At 39.7% G+C, this 15,841-nt stretch overlaps 1 protein-coding gene across 2 annotated transcripts in view; it reads right to left on the reverse strand.

Moving 5' to 3' along the window:
• ANO10 (anoctamin 10) overlaps positions 1-15,591 on the reverse strand; it is a 130,028-nt gene extending 114,437 nt beyond the window's left edge. Inside the window, exons 1-7 of one of the 2 annotated variants that reach the window (XM_037383060.1) lie at positions 15,478-15,591; positions 12,375-12,527; positions 11,091-11,273; positions 8,688-8,822; positions 6,855-6,974; positions 3,810-4,379; positions 1,391-1,446 (exon numbers count right to left, since the gene is read on the reverse strand). In XM_037383060.1, the coding sequence (XP_037238957.1) occupies positions 1,391-1,446; positions 3,810-4,379; positions 6,855-6,974; positions 8,688-8,822; positions 11,091-11,273; positions 12,375-12,527; positions 15,478-15,496 (1,236 nt within the window). In that variant the 5' untranslated portion in view covers positions 15,497-15,591. Of the gene's footprint in view, positions 1-1,390; positions 1,447-3,809; positions 4,380-6,854; positions 6,975-8,687; positions 8,823-11,090; positions 11,274-12,374; positions 12,528-15,466 lie in introns of both variants that reach the window. The other variant, XM_037383061.1, reaches the window with a different exon arrangement.
• Between the last annotated feature and the right edge of the window lie 250 nt (positions 15,592-15,841).

A 15,841-nucleotide genomic window follows, 5' to 3' on the forward strand; every position in this document is an offset into this window, starting at 1 on the left:
TTCGTATTTTCATTTGACAAGCTTAATGCTTTCCTAAAGCATGGTATACAAAGAGAACTACAACTCAGTTATGAATTGTAGACATTAGAAACACATCACCGTCTACTTAACGTTCATCTTTTATCAGTTTCCCCATAGGTAACAAGGAAAGGGACGTATTCATCTTAATTTAGGGTAATGGTAGGTAGGGTTTTTTCAAAGAAATACTTTACCAACATATATATGTTGGATGACATATATCTCTCAATATGTACAACCATTCCTGAATATATGTTAGTTGAGCTTTATGTTTAATCACTTCAAGAGGTTTTATGTCCAAGAAAATATTCCTTACTTCTGAAAGGAGACATAATCACAGTATTGTACCTGAAAAATTATAATCAAGCTCTGAAGTTTCCTACTTGCTATCACGGCTAGAGCTCCTTTTTTGGAGCTCATAGACAACATAGATAATACTGGGAGTGCAGAGAGCCACTCATTGCATGAAAGTGACATTTGGGAGGACTCATATTTGACACGTCATAATTTTAGAAATTATTTTATATTAATTTCCTATGGGGGAAAAAAGATGGTGCTGTTTTTTGAGAAAGGCTGAGACAAAGCTATGAATATTATGTAAGAGAGTTTTAGCTCTAGAGGTTATGAGCAACAGAAGGATAACAAGCAGGTTAAAAAAAAAAAGCATGCTGAGTGAAAAAAAGAACTCTGGAAGAGACTTAAATGATCTTTTCAAAAAGGAAACAATTAAGACTCAAAATCAACTGATCTTTACAACCGCTTTTACTGAATATCTTATATGGGAACTCAAGATTTACAGTACAGTTCCTTAGAATCAGTGTTGCATCTGGATATACACCTAAAAGAGCAACCAAACATATATACATACACACACAAGAGCTACTTGTTCAGAGCCACAAATTAAATAGATCAGTATATACTACAAAATATTACAAACTGCATAAGAGCAGATTGATGGACATACATCTTCAGTCTCCTCTGACTGGTTTTCTGAATGTTAATACAGGCAGCAGTTAATACATGAGCTTTTTAAAATATGGTTTACCATAAAGTCTGCAAGAAGTAAAAGGAAGAGTTCCTAGTTGAAAACAAGACCACATCAATTAACAAAAGACAAAAACTACACAGAATAGTAATGAAAGAACAAATCAATATAAATAAAACCCCAACTCTCTATTATAGAAAGAGGCATCTAAAACAGCCTAGCAGTTACTGCAACCACAGCAGAAATCCTGTTTAGTCTGATATTTGTGCTAGTATCTCGCCTTGAACAAAACTGTAGGTCAGTGAGGTAATGCTAGGAAAGCACTAATAAAACATGACAAGTTCTCTTGTTAAATAATCTTAAAAGCTGCTTATACTACATACTTACCACTAAAACCTTCAGTACCAAATGATTCTGATACGAAGATTCCAGCCTGTGATTTTCTAAAATACCAACAGAATTATTGATTAGTAAACAGCAGAAGCACTTATAATATACTAGGCATGGTATGAGAGTAAACAGACATTTTTCCTCCACCCAAAAATTACTTAACTGTTTATGGGGAATAGTTCCTCCAACACTTGATGGCTGAAAGAATTTATACTGTACCAGTACCTCACTTAACCTATGAAGCTAATCTGATGCACAGTGCTGACATACATATTTTTGGCTAGAACTCCAGTATTTTTTCTACTGTAAAGGTTTTTCCTTTTACATCTTTCTTTCTCAGAAGAGCTGGTCTATAACAGAAAAACCATCCATCATTCTTAACACTTAATAAAATGTGCCTAGTTATTAATTTTTTTCTTTGGCTGAAAACAATGCAGAACTAATTGAAATACATATGGAAAATACTAGGTTTGTTTCAAAACCTGTAGATGCTCACAGAAACATTGCCATCCACCTCCATGGAATTTAGATCACACCCTAAGCATTAAAGCAAGACTCAAGTACACCAAGTTCAATAGATGTATTACTGGCTCTAAAACTAAGATTTTTCAGTTTATTCAAGATAAATTGTCAAAAGCTGATGTTTGAGGAAGGCTCATTACTACAGGGGAGGAAAGGGAAGTGAATGGGGGATCTGCCATTTCTTTTTGCTATTTTGTCAGATTGTATCTTTAAAGCCTTGGCTAAGCGGGAGAAGGTAACATACTAGCATGAGCTGTGTCAACAAGGCTGAAAGGAGACACTGTCACCCACAGACATTGCTCAGGACAAACCAGCAGAGTCTGACAGGGGTGTGAATTTGGGCCTGACACATGGAAGATGCACTCAAGTGACTGAATGCAAGTTTTGCTTTTAGCTATCACTAAATGGTCAGTTCTCGTGATAAACAGGTGTAAGAGGTGTGCATAAAAAAACCCCAGGTTGTTTCCTATACTTTGTCAGTTTAGCTGTTTAAGTCTGATATTAGCTGAAAATATGCCAAGTGGCAGGGAAGGTAGGACAGTCAGATTAGCTCTCCATCCTCTTCACAGCACCGCAGCATAAACATGTTGGATAGCACAGAAAAGGCATAAGCTGTCAGTGTAGTGAGTTACATAAATACTGTTGCTGCTGAATATGAAACATCAGCTTAAAACCAAAAACATTTGCATTAAAAAAACTTGGGTTACCCGTCAGAACATTTTAATTCTCTGATAAACACAACCAGGCATTTTGCATAAAGGCTTTTTCTTGCAGTGTAGTGAAAAAAAATGAAATAAACAGTCAACTGAGACCTAGATATGAATTTAAAAGTCATTATTTAAATAAAATCCTTGAACAGTCAAACAAATCAAGAAATTGCTTGCTTTTACTATTGCTGCTGTCAAGCTGAATTTGCTGAGCAAATCATTTTGGCATGCATAACCAATCCCCACTAAAACACCTCTTCTTATTCTGTCTTCTGCATTAACCTCCCTTTTACTTCATCTTTCTTAGGTTAACTTTGTGTGTCTCCAGCTTTAGTAACCTGGATTCTGTCCTGTAAATGCATGCCATATTGAGCTACAAAAAACAGTTAACTCCCCATTATCTTCAACTATTAACTTTGTCTGAAAGTGACTGCACATGTCTTTAGGAGTGCTAAAATTCAAAATAAATACTAACATTTCACTATCCTTATGTTAGGTTACAAAACGTAAGGCCCAATCTGTTAAATAAGTCACATGCATAAGGGGAAAAAAAAGGCAATCTATTATAACATTCCTCCTCTTCTAAGAGTGCCCAGAGGAAAATATTTTGATAGGGATGTGAAATCTCAGTCTCTGTTATATATAGCATACACAAACACTCTCATATGACATTTAGTTGGGTGGGTTTAGATTTTGTTCCATTATCTCGGTGCCGCCATCCTCCGCACAGGTGTACCAGTAGACTAAGACATACTCTGCAAACCCAGGTTGTGGGTGCAACCTGCCAGGACAGTCCTGCCATCCACCTCTGAGCTCCCATCCTCATGATCTCAACTCATCCCTTTTGCCAGCACTACAGCTGATATAGCCAAAGAGCTAAATCAGGGAAGGCTGACTTCTGCACCAAGGGCAAAGAGAGTCTGAGGAGGAAGGCAGGGATCACCCCTTCTGTTGGCATGCTAGACTCAGACCAAATTAAACCAAACATGAAACTGCAGTCTCAGAACACTCAAAATAGATGTAAGAAGTTAAAATGGCCATCTCTTGCAACCCACTGTAAAAATCTACTTCAGAAAATTTCTTTAGCATTCCACTGAACAAAACCTCACAGTAACGTATTCTACAAAGAAACAAATTCTAAATATCAGGGATTCTAACTTTAAGGAAAAAGAAGAAAACTTTCTTACCCCATGATGTTAAAAATTCCGCAGCATACCGATAGATACGGTTCATAATTTCAATCACAACAGCATATATGATACTGGGCACAAACAGCATCAAGCTGCTGAAGTTAGACTCATTCTCCTCATGATAATCCAGAGCCCACTGTTCCAAATCAAAGTAAATCATCATCACATAAAGTGAGAAGTAGAGGCAAAGGCACACAAATGGTAAGGACACCAGATAAATCCTCATCTGTCTCTTAATACTTGAGTACACTGGTTCCTCCCTCCCAGTGACAGGATTGATACCCAGAACACCATGAAAGCCTGGTCTTGGTTCTTCAAACTGTCGTTTCATCAACAGTGTCCCCCAGCGATATGTCATGATGGCACAAATCCGCTTCCAAACTTCCAGTATCACAGTAGACCAGAGCAGATTGAATGTGGCAAACATCACATATTTGTCATAGTCTTCCCATGCAAACACATAATAAGGAATCCCTATGACAGCCATTGGAATCAAGGCAAATGTGAAGTACTCTAAGAAGCCAAAGTAGAGAGCAATGGTTTCACCAAAGTAGCAGCGTATCTCATCTGAAGAGAAAAATAAATCAATTAAGACCACATTTAACAGAGACATCAGTATAATATCAAACTTGACTTTACATTAATCCCTTGGCCCGCATTTTTTTTCTAAATAACATAACGAATATTATTGCTTTTTGGTTCCTTCTTCTCTCATGTCCCAAAAGCTCAGAAGGTTATTTGAATTATTTATTTTTTGTTGTATATACAGAAAAAAAAATCCCATATATACATATATTCAGATGGTAGAGAAGTCAAGTATCTCAATCCTTAAGTCATATATTCTTGGGCAGGCAGGGCAGGACACACAACACAACAAAAAAACCAACAGAGCACAAAAACACTAGCATTCTTGAAAACAGAATCTATCAATGAATGGCTAGGATGGCACAGAAGACATTTGGTGTAATAAGAACCAAAACTTTATCAGCAAGTGACACCTAACTTCTGAAGCTTCTCACTGGCATACATACACCTGAAAAAAAAAAATAAAATCTATTTCAGCCTGCTCACAGCCAGAAAGGACTAGTTGTGCTTTGCCAGCCCTCAAGGAACTAAAGGAATAGATGGAAAGGTGTACTGAAATCTTAAATCTTAAGTATGTCAGATAGCACACCCAGGATGACACATTCCCTTCAGCAGATAACTGATACATGAAATACACACTTGCTGTACTCACCAAGGTTATCTGCTCAGGTGTTATAAAGGCTTGAAAAGTGCACTACTAATGGATATATTTAATGACAGATGTATTACCTCCAAGGAAGATCTCATTTATCTTAATACTAATAAAAAAGTGTACGAGTATTATTCCACATAATCTGCAAATGGCACCACATTATAAGATATAGAAAAGCCTAGCAAACAGTTTAGAATGCTGAAATCTATTTTATCTTTGCCTGCTTGGAAAACCAGACTGCTTGTATGCCAATGCTGCATATTCACCAGCTTAACAAAGCAGCCATGACATTTACAAAACCCTACAGCAGAAATTCACAATTGCATATCAGGTAAGTCTCTGAAAGCAAGAAGGAAAGGCAAACAGACAGAAGAATCAGCACTCCACAATCACTCTCAATAAAAAATTTATTAATGAAGAAGTTCAAGTGTAGGTCATTTGCGCCATTTCACACTCCAAACACAACATGAGACATACATTAGTAGTACAAACATAACAGGCTTCCTGAGACTTACTGTGAAATTTTGTATGTAGTCAGTGTTAGTCAAAAAAAAACACCTCTCTTGTATAAACAGAAGACAAGCACACAATAAGACCCCTAACACAATACTCTGGAAGCAGGCCTTATCAAGCCAGATCTTCAACTTCCTTTAGCTCAGGAAAGAATCTCAAGCAACTGCAAGACCCAGAGATTAATAATCAGGCAAACTCCCAAATGTTTATTTTCTTATTTTCAAGTAAAGTTTACAGGTTCACAATCTGGAACTTAACTTTTCACACTGCCAGACTAACAATTATTTTCATTTTAAGCTTATTCAGTGTGTAAAATATACTCAAGTGACACCGGCCTGCAACAACGTAACAGTCTTCATACAGACAATGAATTTAAAACAAACAGTTGTAAGCATACTTTTGATACGTCTACAACTCAAAATAGCTTTGGGAATTCTAGACACAGAGGAGCTTTCCTGTCAAGAGTCAATTTGAGAAAACAGCTTTGGCTTGATCCATTACTGCTTTACTCATTGGTAGGGAGAATTTGTGACGTGCAGACTGTTATTACACGGAAGCTTGCAGACATTGAATCTCCAGCCTCTGAGCCACCAAATTCACAAGTCTTGAACCATTTCAGGAGGTTACATGGGAAATGCTGAGAGAGGAAAAACTTGCTCAGCTGGTAAAAGAACAATGGTCTAATTTCAAGACTCTAAGCTAGATGATCACAGTGCAAATGCTGAGCCTCTGAACTACCCCCCAGCTCCGACTTGGAAACTATGACCAAAATATACAGAACTCCTGCAGCCACAAGAAAGAAAATCAAGAAAGAGCAGCCTGCACATCCAGTGCTTCACTCCTGAACACTTGTATTGCAAGTCATTATAGCAAAAGATACCTTACAGCCATCTTAGTATCAATGAGAATTCTCAACAAAGAGACCTCAACTGTGCATGTCAGCAAGCCTGGAAACATGGATGTTTCCTTAGCCAGAGCCTAAGCCACTCTGTTGATTCCAAAACCAGAGGACTTTGATTCACAATGGCCAGCAAAGCAACTTGGGCAGAGAGGTAATGGAGAGAGTAGGTGAACTGCAATGGGTAATTGGGGATGTGAAAAGGTAAACTCTTAGTCAAACAACAGACTTCTTGGTACAATACTTTCACACAGGAGTTTCAATTCTATCAGTCAAATTCTAAATGCTGGAGCAGAACTTAGAAAGACCCTTGGTCTTCTCACACAAACTGAAGAGAAAACTTCTCCAGAAGAAACCCTGCACTATATTCATAGTGAAGTAAGCGTTCACATACCTAAAGGTTGATAGCCAACTTTCACTCGGCCATACCAGCTGTGACGGAGCTTTTTCAACTCTTCTCTATCATGCAGTGGGAAAATCTGCACTAGAATACCACTGGTCAATAATCTTCTCACTAGAGGCAAAACGGGGGAAAAAAAAAAAAAGGTACCTAGTAATCTTTCAAAGGACTATGAAGTTGATACAAGAAAATGGGTTACATTACGTACTTCGCAAGTCTGAAGTTCCTTAGAAATAAATCTAGCATTTAAATCCTAAAAACAAATAATCTGTCTGCATGTTAGTTAAAAATTATTCATTATAGAGAGCAGTTCTTACAAAGACTGTGCTGTCAACTAGAAGACAAAGAGTAACGTTTTTACATCTATTAACTATTCCATAGGTTTGCAATATAATCAGATGCAGGTTGAACAAAAAGTGCTACAGGTCAGAACTGAAGTGTCACGTGTAGCTTTGTGGGGAAAGGTCTGGCTCTTGCATTTGAGCAAATAAAGGCATAACAAATCAAACTGACATAGCAAAAACAAAACATTAAATTGAAGAGCCATTGTTGTATTAATTATGGGGAAGGTACTAAAACAGTTTTTGAATTATCAATTTACATTAATTCATAAATTACAACATATCTTCATTGCAAACAAACCAGATATTCCACAATTTGTATTTAACTTTGTTATGGAAAGCAATACTACCCATGTGGATAAACGGGTAGTATTGCTTTCCATATAAAAAAATCAACAAACTGCTCTGGAAGTTACCACCATAGAAATATTAAAAAAGAAAATAAATTTGAAAACAGGAGAAGGAAGACACTGGAAGTTTTGTGATAGTTTTTTACCATTTCTCATGGTATCTACTTGACATAACCAGCATCTTTCCCAGCATCTACTTGACATAACTGGAAAAATACCTTAGCTATATAAAAAATTACCACTGTAAATTCATCAGACATCTATATTTATTTACATTTCTTGAACCACGGATATGCACAGATCTCTCTTTGATGATGAACACTAATTAATAAAGACACTGTTATTAAAAGGACATAAATACATTAAGATAAATTCTGCTAATAAACTGTAGCATCTCTGCCAAAGAACTAGTTCCAACTACCATAAAAACAGCACTAGCTCTTATTGCTTCTTTCTCCCATTAAAAAGGGGAGCTCTTGAAGCAAGGAGGATGACAAATGAAATCAAATTAATGAAATAGAACTAACTTACTTCATATTGTGAAATTTATAGCTCTGAAACACTGTTACTCATTCCAGTATTTTTATAGAGACAATCCAATATATTATTATGTAATTTAAAAAAAAACCAAGTATTTTTGTACTAATTATAAAAATAAAGGATGACATCAATATATGTGAAAATTATCCAAATGAGAAGAATGTAAGGCCAGAGTCTCAGCCCCATCCTAATTCCAGAGACTCAGGATGGAAAGCCTACTGGAAGTCATCTGGCCCAACTTCCTGCTCAAAGCAGGTTCATCTAAAATCAGGCTGCTCAGGGCCTTGTCTAGTGAAGATCTAAAAGTCTTACAGGACAGTTACCAAAATCTCTCTAAAACCCTGTTCCAACGTTTGATTACCCTCATTGTGAAAAACATTTTTCTCAGTATCTACTCAGAATGTCTCTTGTTGCACAGTGCATCCATTTCCTCTTGATCTATCACTGTGGAGTGCCAAGAAAAAGTTGATTAAAAATAGTGGGGAACTAATGTCTGAAGGATTTCTCTTCACTGCAGGAAAATTAAGGTTTTTTTCACCATGCACACTATCCTACATCAACACTGTGAGTTACAGGCAAAAAACTACATTGCTTACCAATTGATTTTCCTGGATACAGCTTTGCCTGAGGATATCCTGGGATCATTTTTTCATCTTTAGCTCTCAAATTTTCGAGTTCATGCTTGATGATATACTGACATTCTGCCATTGTAAGGAAATTGTGATTGTCATCTAAATCAAAAAGAAGGTATGAAATTATGCAGTACAGGACAATGTATTATGAAATTGTGCAAATAACTACCAAAAATGACCAGAATCAGGAAAAAAAAATTATGTGACAATTACTGCCAAAAAAAATCCATTAGCAAAATCTCCCCTTTTTAAAACTTGGGAAGAAGTTTTCTCTAACTGGCACATGTTGGCCACTGCATTTTTGACTATCCAGATGAACTAAGAGAATAAATCACTTGAGACAAAGACACCCCTGAAGTCCTAATTGCTGGAGACTGGGCAGTATACCAGCAAGTACTACATACGCTTGCCCGGCTGAAAGACTCTCACTTAGGCATCCACTACTTGCCAGACTCAGAATCTCCATAACCCTTTCTGCCATACAGTTCCTGAAATATTTTCATAACAAAAAAACATTAAGATGTCAGGACAAATCTCCTTTTTAGTAAGCATTTCACACCAAATATCACAGTATCTTGCTCTTTATTGCCCATTCAACATAACAATAAGCTATTTGAAACATTTTGTTCTGATAAAAATACAGAAATAAGGTAAAACGATAAGAAACCTTTCCAAAAATCTCAAGTTTTGAAGACCTATAGCAACAAAACTATTGTCAACCCCACCAACTTATCATCAAGGAAACAAGAGTATGATTTTCTTGAGATAATGACCAATTGATTATTTTTTCCACTTAGGAATAAGAAACTGTAGGGATGGCCCTAAATACACTAAGAAAGAAGCTAAACCATCAACAAATCTCTAATACAAAGAATAAGAATATAGTATCAGTTAAATTGGGGAACTAGAAATAATAGTAAGACAACTCAGGCTGCAGAGTTTCTTTTGTAGATGACATTTTTCATCTCATCTAAGCATGGTCAACTATTTTATCCTCTGATCAGGTCTGGGCAAAACTTAAATTATATTGGCATTTTAAAAAAGACCAGGAGATACAGCAAAAATTATCTTTTAGGTTTACAGTAGCTGGAGTTCCAGCTGCTATTACAGAACAAAGTTCACAATGACAGTCAGATTAGCATTAAGAATGTAAACACATGAATGAAACAGAAATGGTACCTTCGCAAGCAACAACTCTTCTCAAGGCTTCCTAATTTCAGAAAAGCAAGGTCACAAAAGATAAGGCAATGCAACAGTTACTGCACACAACAGCGGTGTTGAATAAACTGGCATCAAACAAACAACAAATCTCAACTTTATTATTGTTTCAGACAGACCCAGGAACCTTTATATCGAAAATATGGTGAAAGGCATCACCAAAACAGGCATGTGAAAAGTATTAGCAAAACTAAGCAGGAACTCCAATATTTACCTGGAGAGCAAAATGACTACTGCCACTGTAAGGGGGTTAAATACCTTTCAAGTACCACATTTAAAAGAAAATGTTACTGTGTTTGCACCTCCTCAAAATAGAAGAGGAAAGAGAATTATTTCCCAAATCATAAGATCTCAAGTTGCAACAGACCCATGAGGATCATAAAGTCCAACTCCCTGCTTCTCGCAGCACTAAACCAAACATCAGCACATTCCCTATAGCCCGCAGGCTCAGGTGCTTTGAGCTACAGCTGACAGTTGGTACTGGGGCAAGGACAGAGGTTTCAGTTTGTACTGGGATGGGTCCCAGTCTGTACTGGGAGAGGGACAAAGAGGTTCCAGTTTGTACTGGGAAGAAGCCAGGAATCATGCCCAAATTCTATCAAATGGCTCTGTAGTGTTATTTAACTATTTAATTCTCTTTAATGTGTAAATGTAAGAGAAAAATATTTCTATTTTCTCCAGCTAATTATAAGATATAATACAAAATAATAAAATAAGATATAAGGTAATAAGCGTCAAAAGGGGCTCACATAATTGCTATGTTAATTCATAACATTGATTGATAAACCTGCACTCCTGATCATCAACTATTTATTCTTGTCTTATTTTCAACAAAAATGTTTCACACAAATAAAAGAATATTTGGAGTATACAAAAGTATATTGTGTATACCCCAAATTTTCAAAACATTTCAAAAAGTAGAACACAAGCAAAAATCAAATCCATGTGAAAAAAAATAGTAATTTAGTTTTGTTACATGATCTGAATTCCCATAGGGAAAAATGAGTATTTTTTTCATGGCTTGTTCCTCCTATTTCTGTTCACTGTTACCATTTCAAGGAAAGAAAGACCATGAAAGATCTGGCAGTGTTATTGCTTATAATCTTCAGGCACAGCCTTGCAATGACAAAGACCCCTAAAACTGCTTACCTGCAAAATATTTGAAAGTTTTTCTACTGCTGTATGTAAAAGTTCTCATTGAGTTATCATTACATTCCTTCACCAAACCCACAGTTTCAGCTCCCAGCAACAGCCTTAAGTGGGAAGCTCCAACGAGATAAATATTTTTATCTCCATTTCCCATGACCAATGGTTTAACCAGCAGCTGTGCACCTTTAAAGAAAAGCAAAATAAGGAAGAATAGACATTAAAATTACATCTCAAAAACCTACTGTGTTAGCATCCATTATATTGGACCTAGTTATAAGGAGCGCTGAAGCTTCATCTTTTTAAAGGCCAGAAGAATTAAGGCTTCAACAGCACCTGAAGTGTGGTGGTCAGAATCTTGCAGGGTCACCCCTTGATTTAGCCTTGTTTCTGTGGAAGTGCTCACAGAAGGTGAACTGGAACAATGGGGACAGTTGGGATCTTCATCCCTAATGCTCACATCATGTAAATAACCAGCACTTCTGCAAACAGTCCCACTCATTTTAAGGAGACTAGACTTACAAAACAGAAACACCCCTGACATCCAACAGAGGCCTGAAAGCAAGTTTGTAGTCACAAATCCAACAGCCACAGAAATATCACTGACTGTAAGATATAATAAGCTACAACAGCAATAAAGAATGCCTTTCTAAAAGATGTTAAAAAAAAAAAAAAAGCCTAAGGAATTACAAATTCATTAGCCTAACTTCAGATCCTGGGAGTATACTAAAATAAGTAATGAAACACTGTCTTTGCAAAAGCCTACAAGCTAGCTAAAAGATAATTGAAATCCAACATGAGTTTATCAACATGAAATTGCTTCCTGCTAACTTAACTGTGTTCTACAACATGGTACCAAGTCTTGTGGACAGGACAGTAGATATGGTGAGTCTTCTATTTGGAAAGGCTCACAATGTGCTCATAAGGAACAAGAGAAACATGCTCCAGGCCATGAAGATAAAAACTGATAACAAAATTATGCTGAAAGACAGGTTATCAGGGTTTCACTGTAAAAATGGAAGGATTCAAGAGTTCAACAGGCATGTTACTCGAAGCCAGTATTTTCATTAATAACTGGATTAAGAGGGTTCAGTTATTAAATTTTCATGACATGAAAGTTCTACTCTTACATAATATCAACCAACTTCAAAAACACAAAATGGAGTGTGATTGGCTAAACAATAATTAAACCACAACATACCTGAATACCAATTTTCTATGTGTCTTCATATTATGATGAGAGCCAATTCGATTTCAAAGTATTACAGAAGGTCATACTACACTCACCTCCATTTGCTTTTTTGTCCACAATTCGTTTAGTGAACCATTCTATGGTTTCCTCTTTGGTGCCTTTTGCAAGCTCAATTACTACCAGGGGCGTGAAGTTAGGTTCAAAATTATCCAAGAAAGACCAGCTTTCTGCCATCTTTTGAGCGCTTACTAAGTACAAAAACAAAACAGAAATGTCAGTATTAAAAAAATATTTGCTATCAACCTAAAACCTCACAAAACTTTACTATAGTAAGTGACATATGTCTGTGTTTAGCAAAGTGGTAGCTGCCCATTTCTGTGGACCTACTGAAAACAGCACTTTGAGTAATCTCTCAGATTGTGATTTGGGAAGATGCTACCAGTCTTCAGCAGCATTTATATCCTGCTACTCTCTAGGGAAATTGTTCTTGGTATGTGCAGCAAAGAGGTAGTGATGAGAAAGCAAATAAATACATTGAAACAAAGTAATAAGAAGAAACTAGCGTCAAGAACAACAGCTTGCACACAAAAACACACACAAAAGATACAGTGTATCGTCAGCAAATGAAAACATTAACAGAAGAGAACATCAGTCAAGCAGGTATCTAAAACCAATAAGCTTCTCCTGCTAGAAGTGTGCAAACACATTATACGTTGAAGGAGGAACCTTGTGAAGCTTTAATGACACTACAGAAACTTACATCACCTTGCATAGGTGAGCAGGACGGCCATCATACAAATAGGCAAACCATGCACAAAGCATTTAAATGACTTGTTGAAAGATACAAACCAAGCGTTCTGGTTTATATCCACAACAGCACAGCGTGGAGCATCAGCATAACTTTATATGTAAATAATCCAAAATATCTAAGTGAACTTTTATAGAATCATAGAATCATTTAGATTGGAAAAGATCTTTAAGATCATGAACTCCAACGGTTAACCTAACACTGCCAGCTCCACTACTAAACGATGTTCCGAAGCACCACACAGCTACACGACTTTTAAATACCTCCAGGGATGGTGACTCAGCCACTCCCCGGGGCAGCCTGGTCCGGTGCTTGACAACCCTTTCCATCAAGAAATTCCCCCTAATGTCCAACCTAAACCTCCCCTGGCACAACTTGAAGCCATTTCCTGCTGTCCTATCTCTTGTTACTTGGGACAAGAGACCAACACCCAGCTCGCTACAACCTCCTCCTCTCAGGTAGTTGTACAGAGCGATAAGGTCTCCCCCAAGCCTCCTTTTTTCCAGGCTAAACAACCCTGGTTCCTTCAGCTGCTCCTCTTAAGTCTTTTGACATTGTGCCTTCAACTTCCGTATAATGATTCTACAGAGATCATTATATCATGCTTCATAAAGCAGCTCTGAGGTGTTGATATAAAAAGATAAATCTGGAACTAACCTACCTGGCTTAAAAATAAAAATTAAAAAACCCAACCAAAAAACCTATCACAGACTAAATTCACAGAATTTAAAACTGAAGGGAAGGTTTGGTGGTTTGGGTTTTTTTTTACTATTAACCTCACCGAAGAAAGGATTTTACCCAGTCTTCCAGCAGTTTTCCCCTTCCTGTTCAAAGACTGAAATTACTTAATTTCTAAGTATCTCTAAGGATGCAGTTCAGCTTTTATGACAGTTTTGTGTGATTCACAGAGAAATCACAATCTCCAGTATTTTGCATAAATTATCCTACAAAATACAGTGATACCGTTAACATATGCATAACCAACAAGTTTATTTGCTTTTGACTGGCACAAAAAGCTTTCAAGCTGAATTTCAATGGGTTTTTCCTGTTAGCTTCACTTGCTAGTTCACTTTTTTTTTTTTTTTTTTTTACACACAATTCTGCAGCATTCAGTTTTACAAGTATGTATGTCTTTGAAAGAAATCCATTAGATTAATGAAGTATTTTAAAACATTTTAGATGCAAGTCTGCACAAATAGAGTGAACCCAAGGCAAACATTAGGGATAACGTACTGTAACTGTGCTTGTCAATGACTGACTGCACTGCCTTGATGAGTCATTCCACCATATTGCATTGCTTTCTCTAATCAGTTTTATTTTAAAAAATTATACTGCCTGCCATATTGTGCATACTGCAGGTTCCAAAGAATTGAAAAAATGAAAAGCAGTAGATAATTATTAAACGTTACTAGTTACCAGTATCACTTTGCAGAGCAGTTGTCTTCTCGAAACAGCGTTTGTATAAACAGCACGCTGCTCGGTAAACTCACTCCTACAATTTATTCAGAATTGTTGTGCTTGGCGTGGTGACTCAGTAAGATTTGTTCTTTTCAGGCTTATTAGTACTGAAAACTAGCGGCGGCCCGCAGCACCCCGCCAGCTCGCGGCCCGCAGCGCAGAGCTGCCAGCACGCCGCCTGGCGCACAGCCGGGTGCAGCTGGGCCCCTTCCCTCGCACCCACGCCAGAACCCGAAGCGTGGGGCGCAGGGACAGCCGTGCCCGTGGCCAGCCCCCGCAGCCAGCTCCCGAGCCACGCAGCCCGGCCGCCCCGGGCGGTCTGCGAGCCGGCGCGGCCAGCAGGGCAGGGGGAGCTGCGGCCCCTTTTCGCGGGGCGGCCGTGCCCAGCAGCGGCCCGCTCATCGCCCTGCCGCCACCAGCCCGGCGTCCCCGGGCAGCCAGCGCGGCGCCCCCCCCCGCCGTGACCGCTCTGAGGCGATAGGCAACGGCGTCCCCCCGCCGCCCGGCCGCGTCTCGCCTCCCTTTTACAGGGGCCGAACCGCCGGGGAGAGGCGCGCCCGGCCCGCCGCCGCCGCCGCGCCCGCTGACTCGCTCCCTCACGCCAGGCCGCGCTCCGCCGGCGGGCACCGCCCCACCCCTCCCCAGCGGCCGCCGCCCGGAGCCCACCGCGGGTGAAGGGCGCCCGGGGCTGCGGCGGGCACCGCGCGGGGAACAAGCCGGCTCCCGTAATTCAGCCGGCTCCAGGCCCAGCCCAGAGTCCCCGGGAACGCCGCCGGGCCGGGCGAGCCGCGCCTGGGCAGTGAGGGGCGACTAGGCGCTGGCTCGGCGCCACGGCGGGGAAGACCGGGGTGGGCGGGAAGGTGGGAGGCTCCTCCCCTCACGGCAGCGAGGGCCCCTTCCCGCTGGGTGACGGCCGCCCACCCAGCACTCACCGCCGGCCGCCGGCTCCATATCCGCAGGGCGGGACGGGGCGGTACTGACCCTGGCCGCAGGCAGCCGGCGCGGGCGGGAAGGGCGCCGGGGCGGCCCGACGTGCCACCGCCCACCGGCTGCCACCGGCCTGGCCCCGCCCGCCGCGGCTGGGCCTCCCCCTCCCATTGGCCGGAGGCGGCGCTGCCCCGCCCCATCGCGTGCTCATGGGGCAAGCGCGGGACGGCTGAGACGAGGAGGGGTCGCTTGGCGGCCGTGGCTGGGGGCCCGTCTGGCCTTTGCGCTATAATGCTTTCAAAATGCTTTTATTACAGTGTTTTATCAGCACTTGTATGGGCTGTGACCTCTTGTTTCATCCTCTTTTTT

This window comes from Falco rusticolus, chromosome 4 (assembly GCF_015220075.1).
Source record: "Falco rusticolus isolate bFalRus1 chromosome 4, bFalRus1.pri, whole genome shotgun sequence".
In the NCBI taxonomy this organism is placed as follows: domain Eukaryota; kingdom Metazoa; phylum Chordata; class Aves; order Falconiformes; family Falconidae; genus Falco; species Falco rusticolus.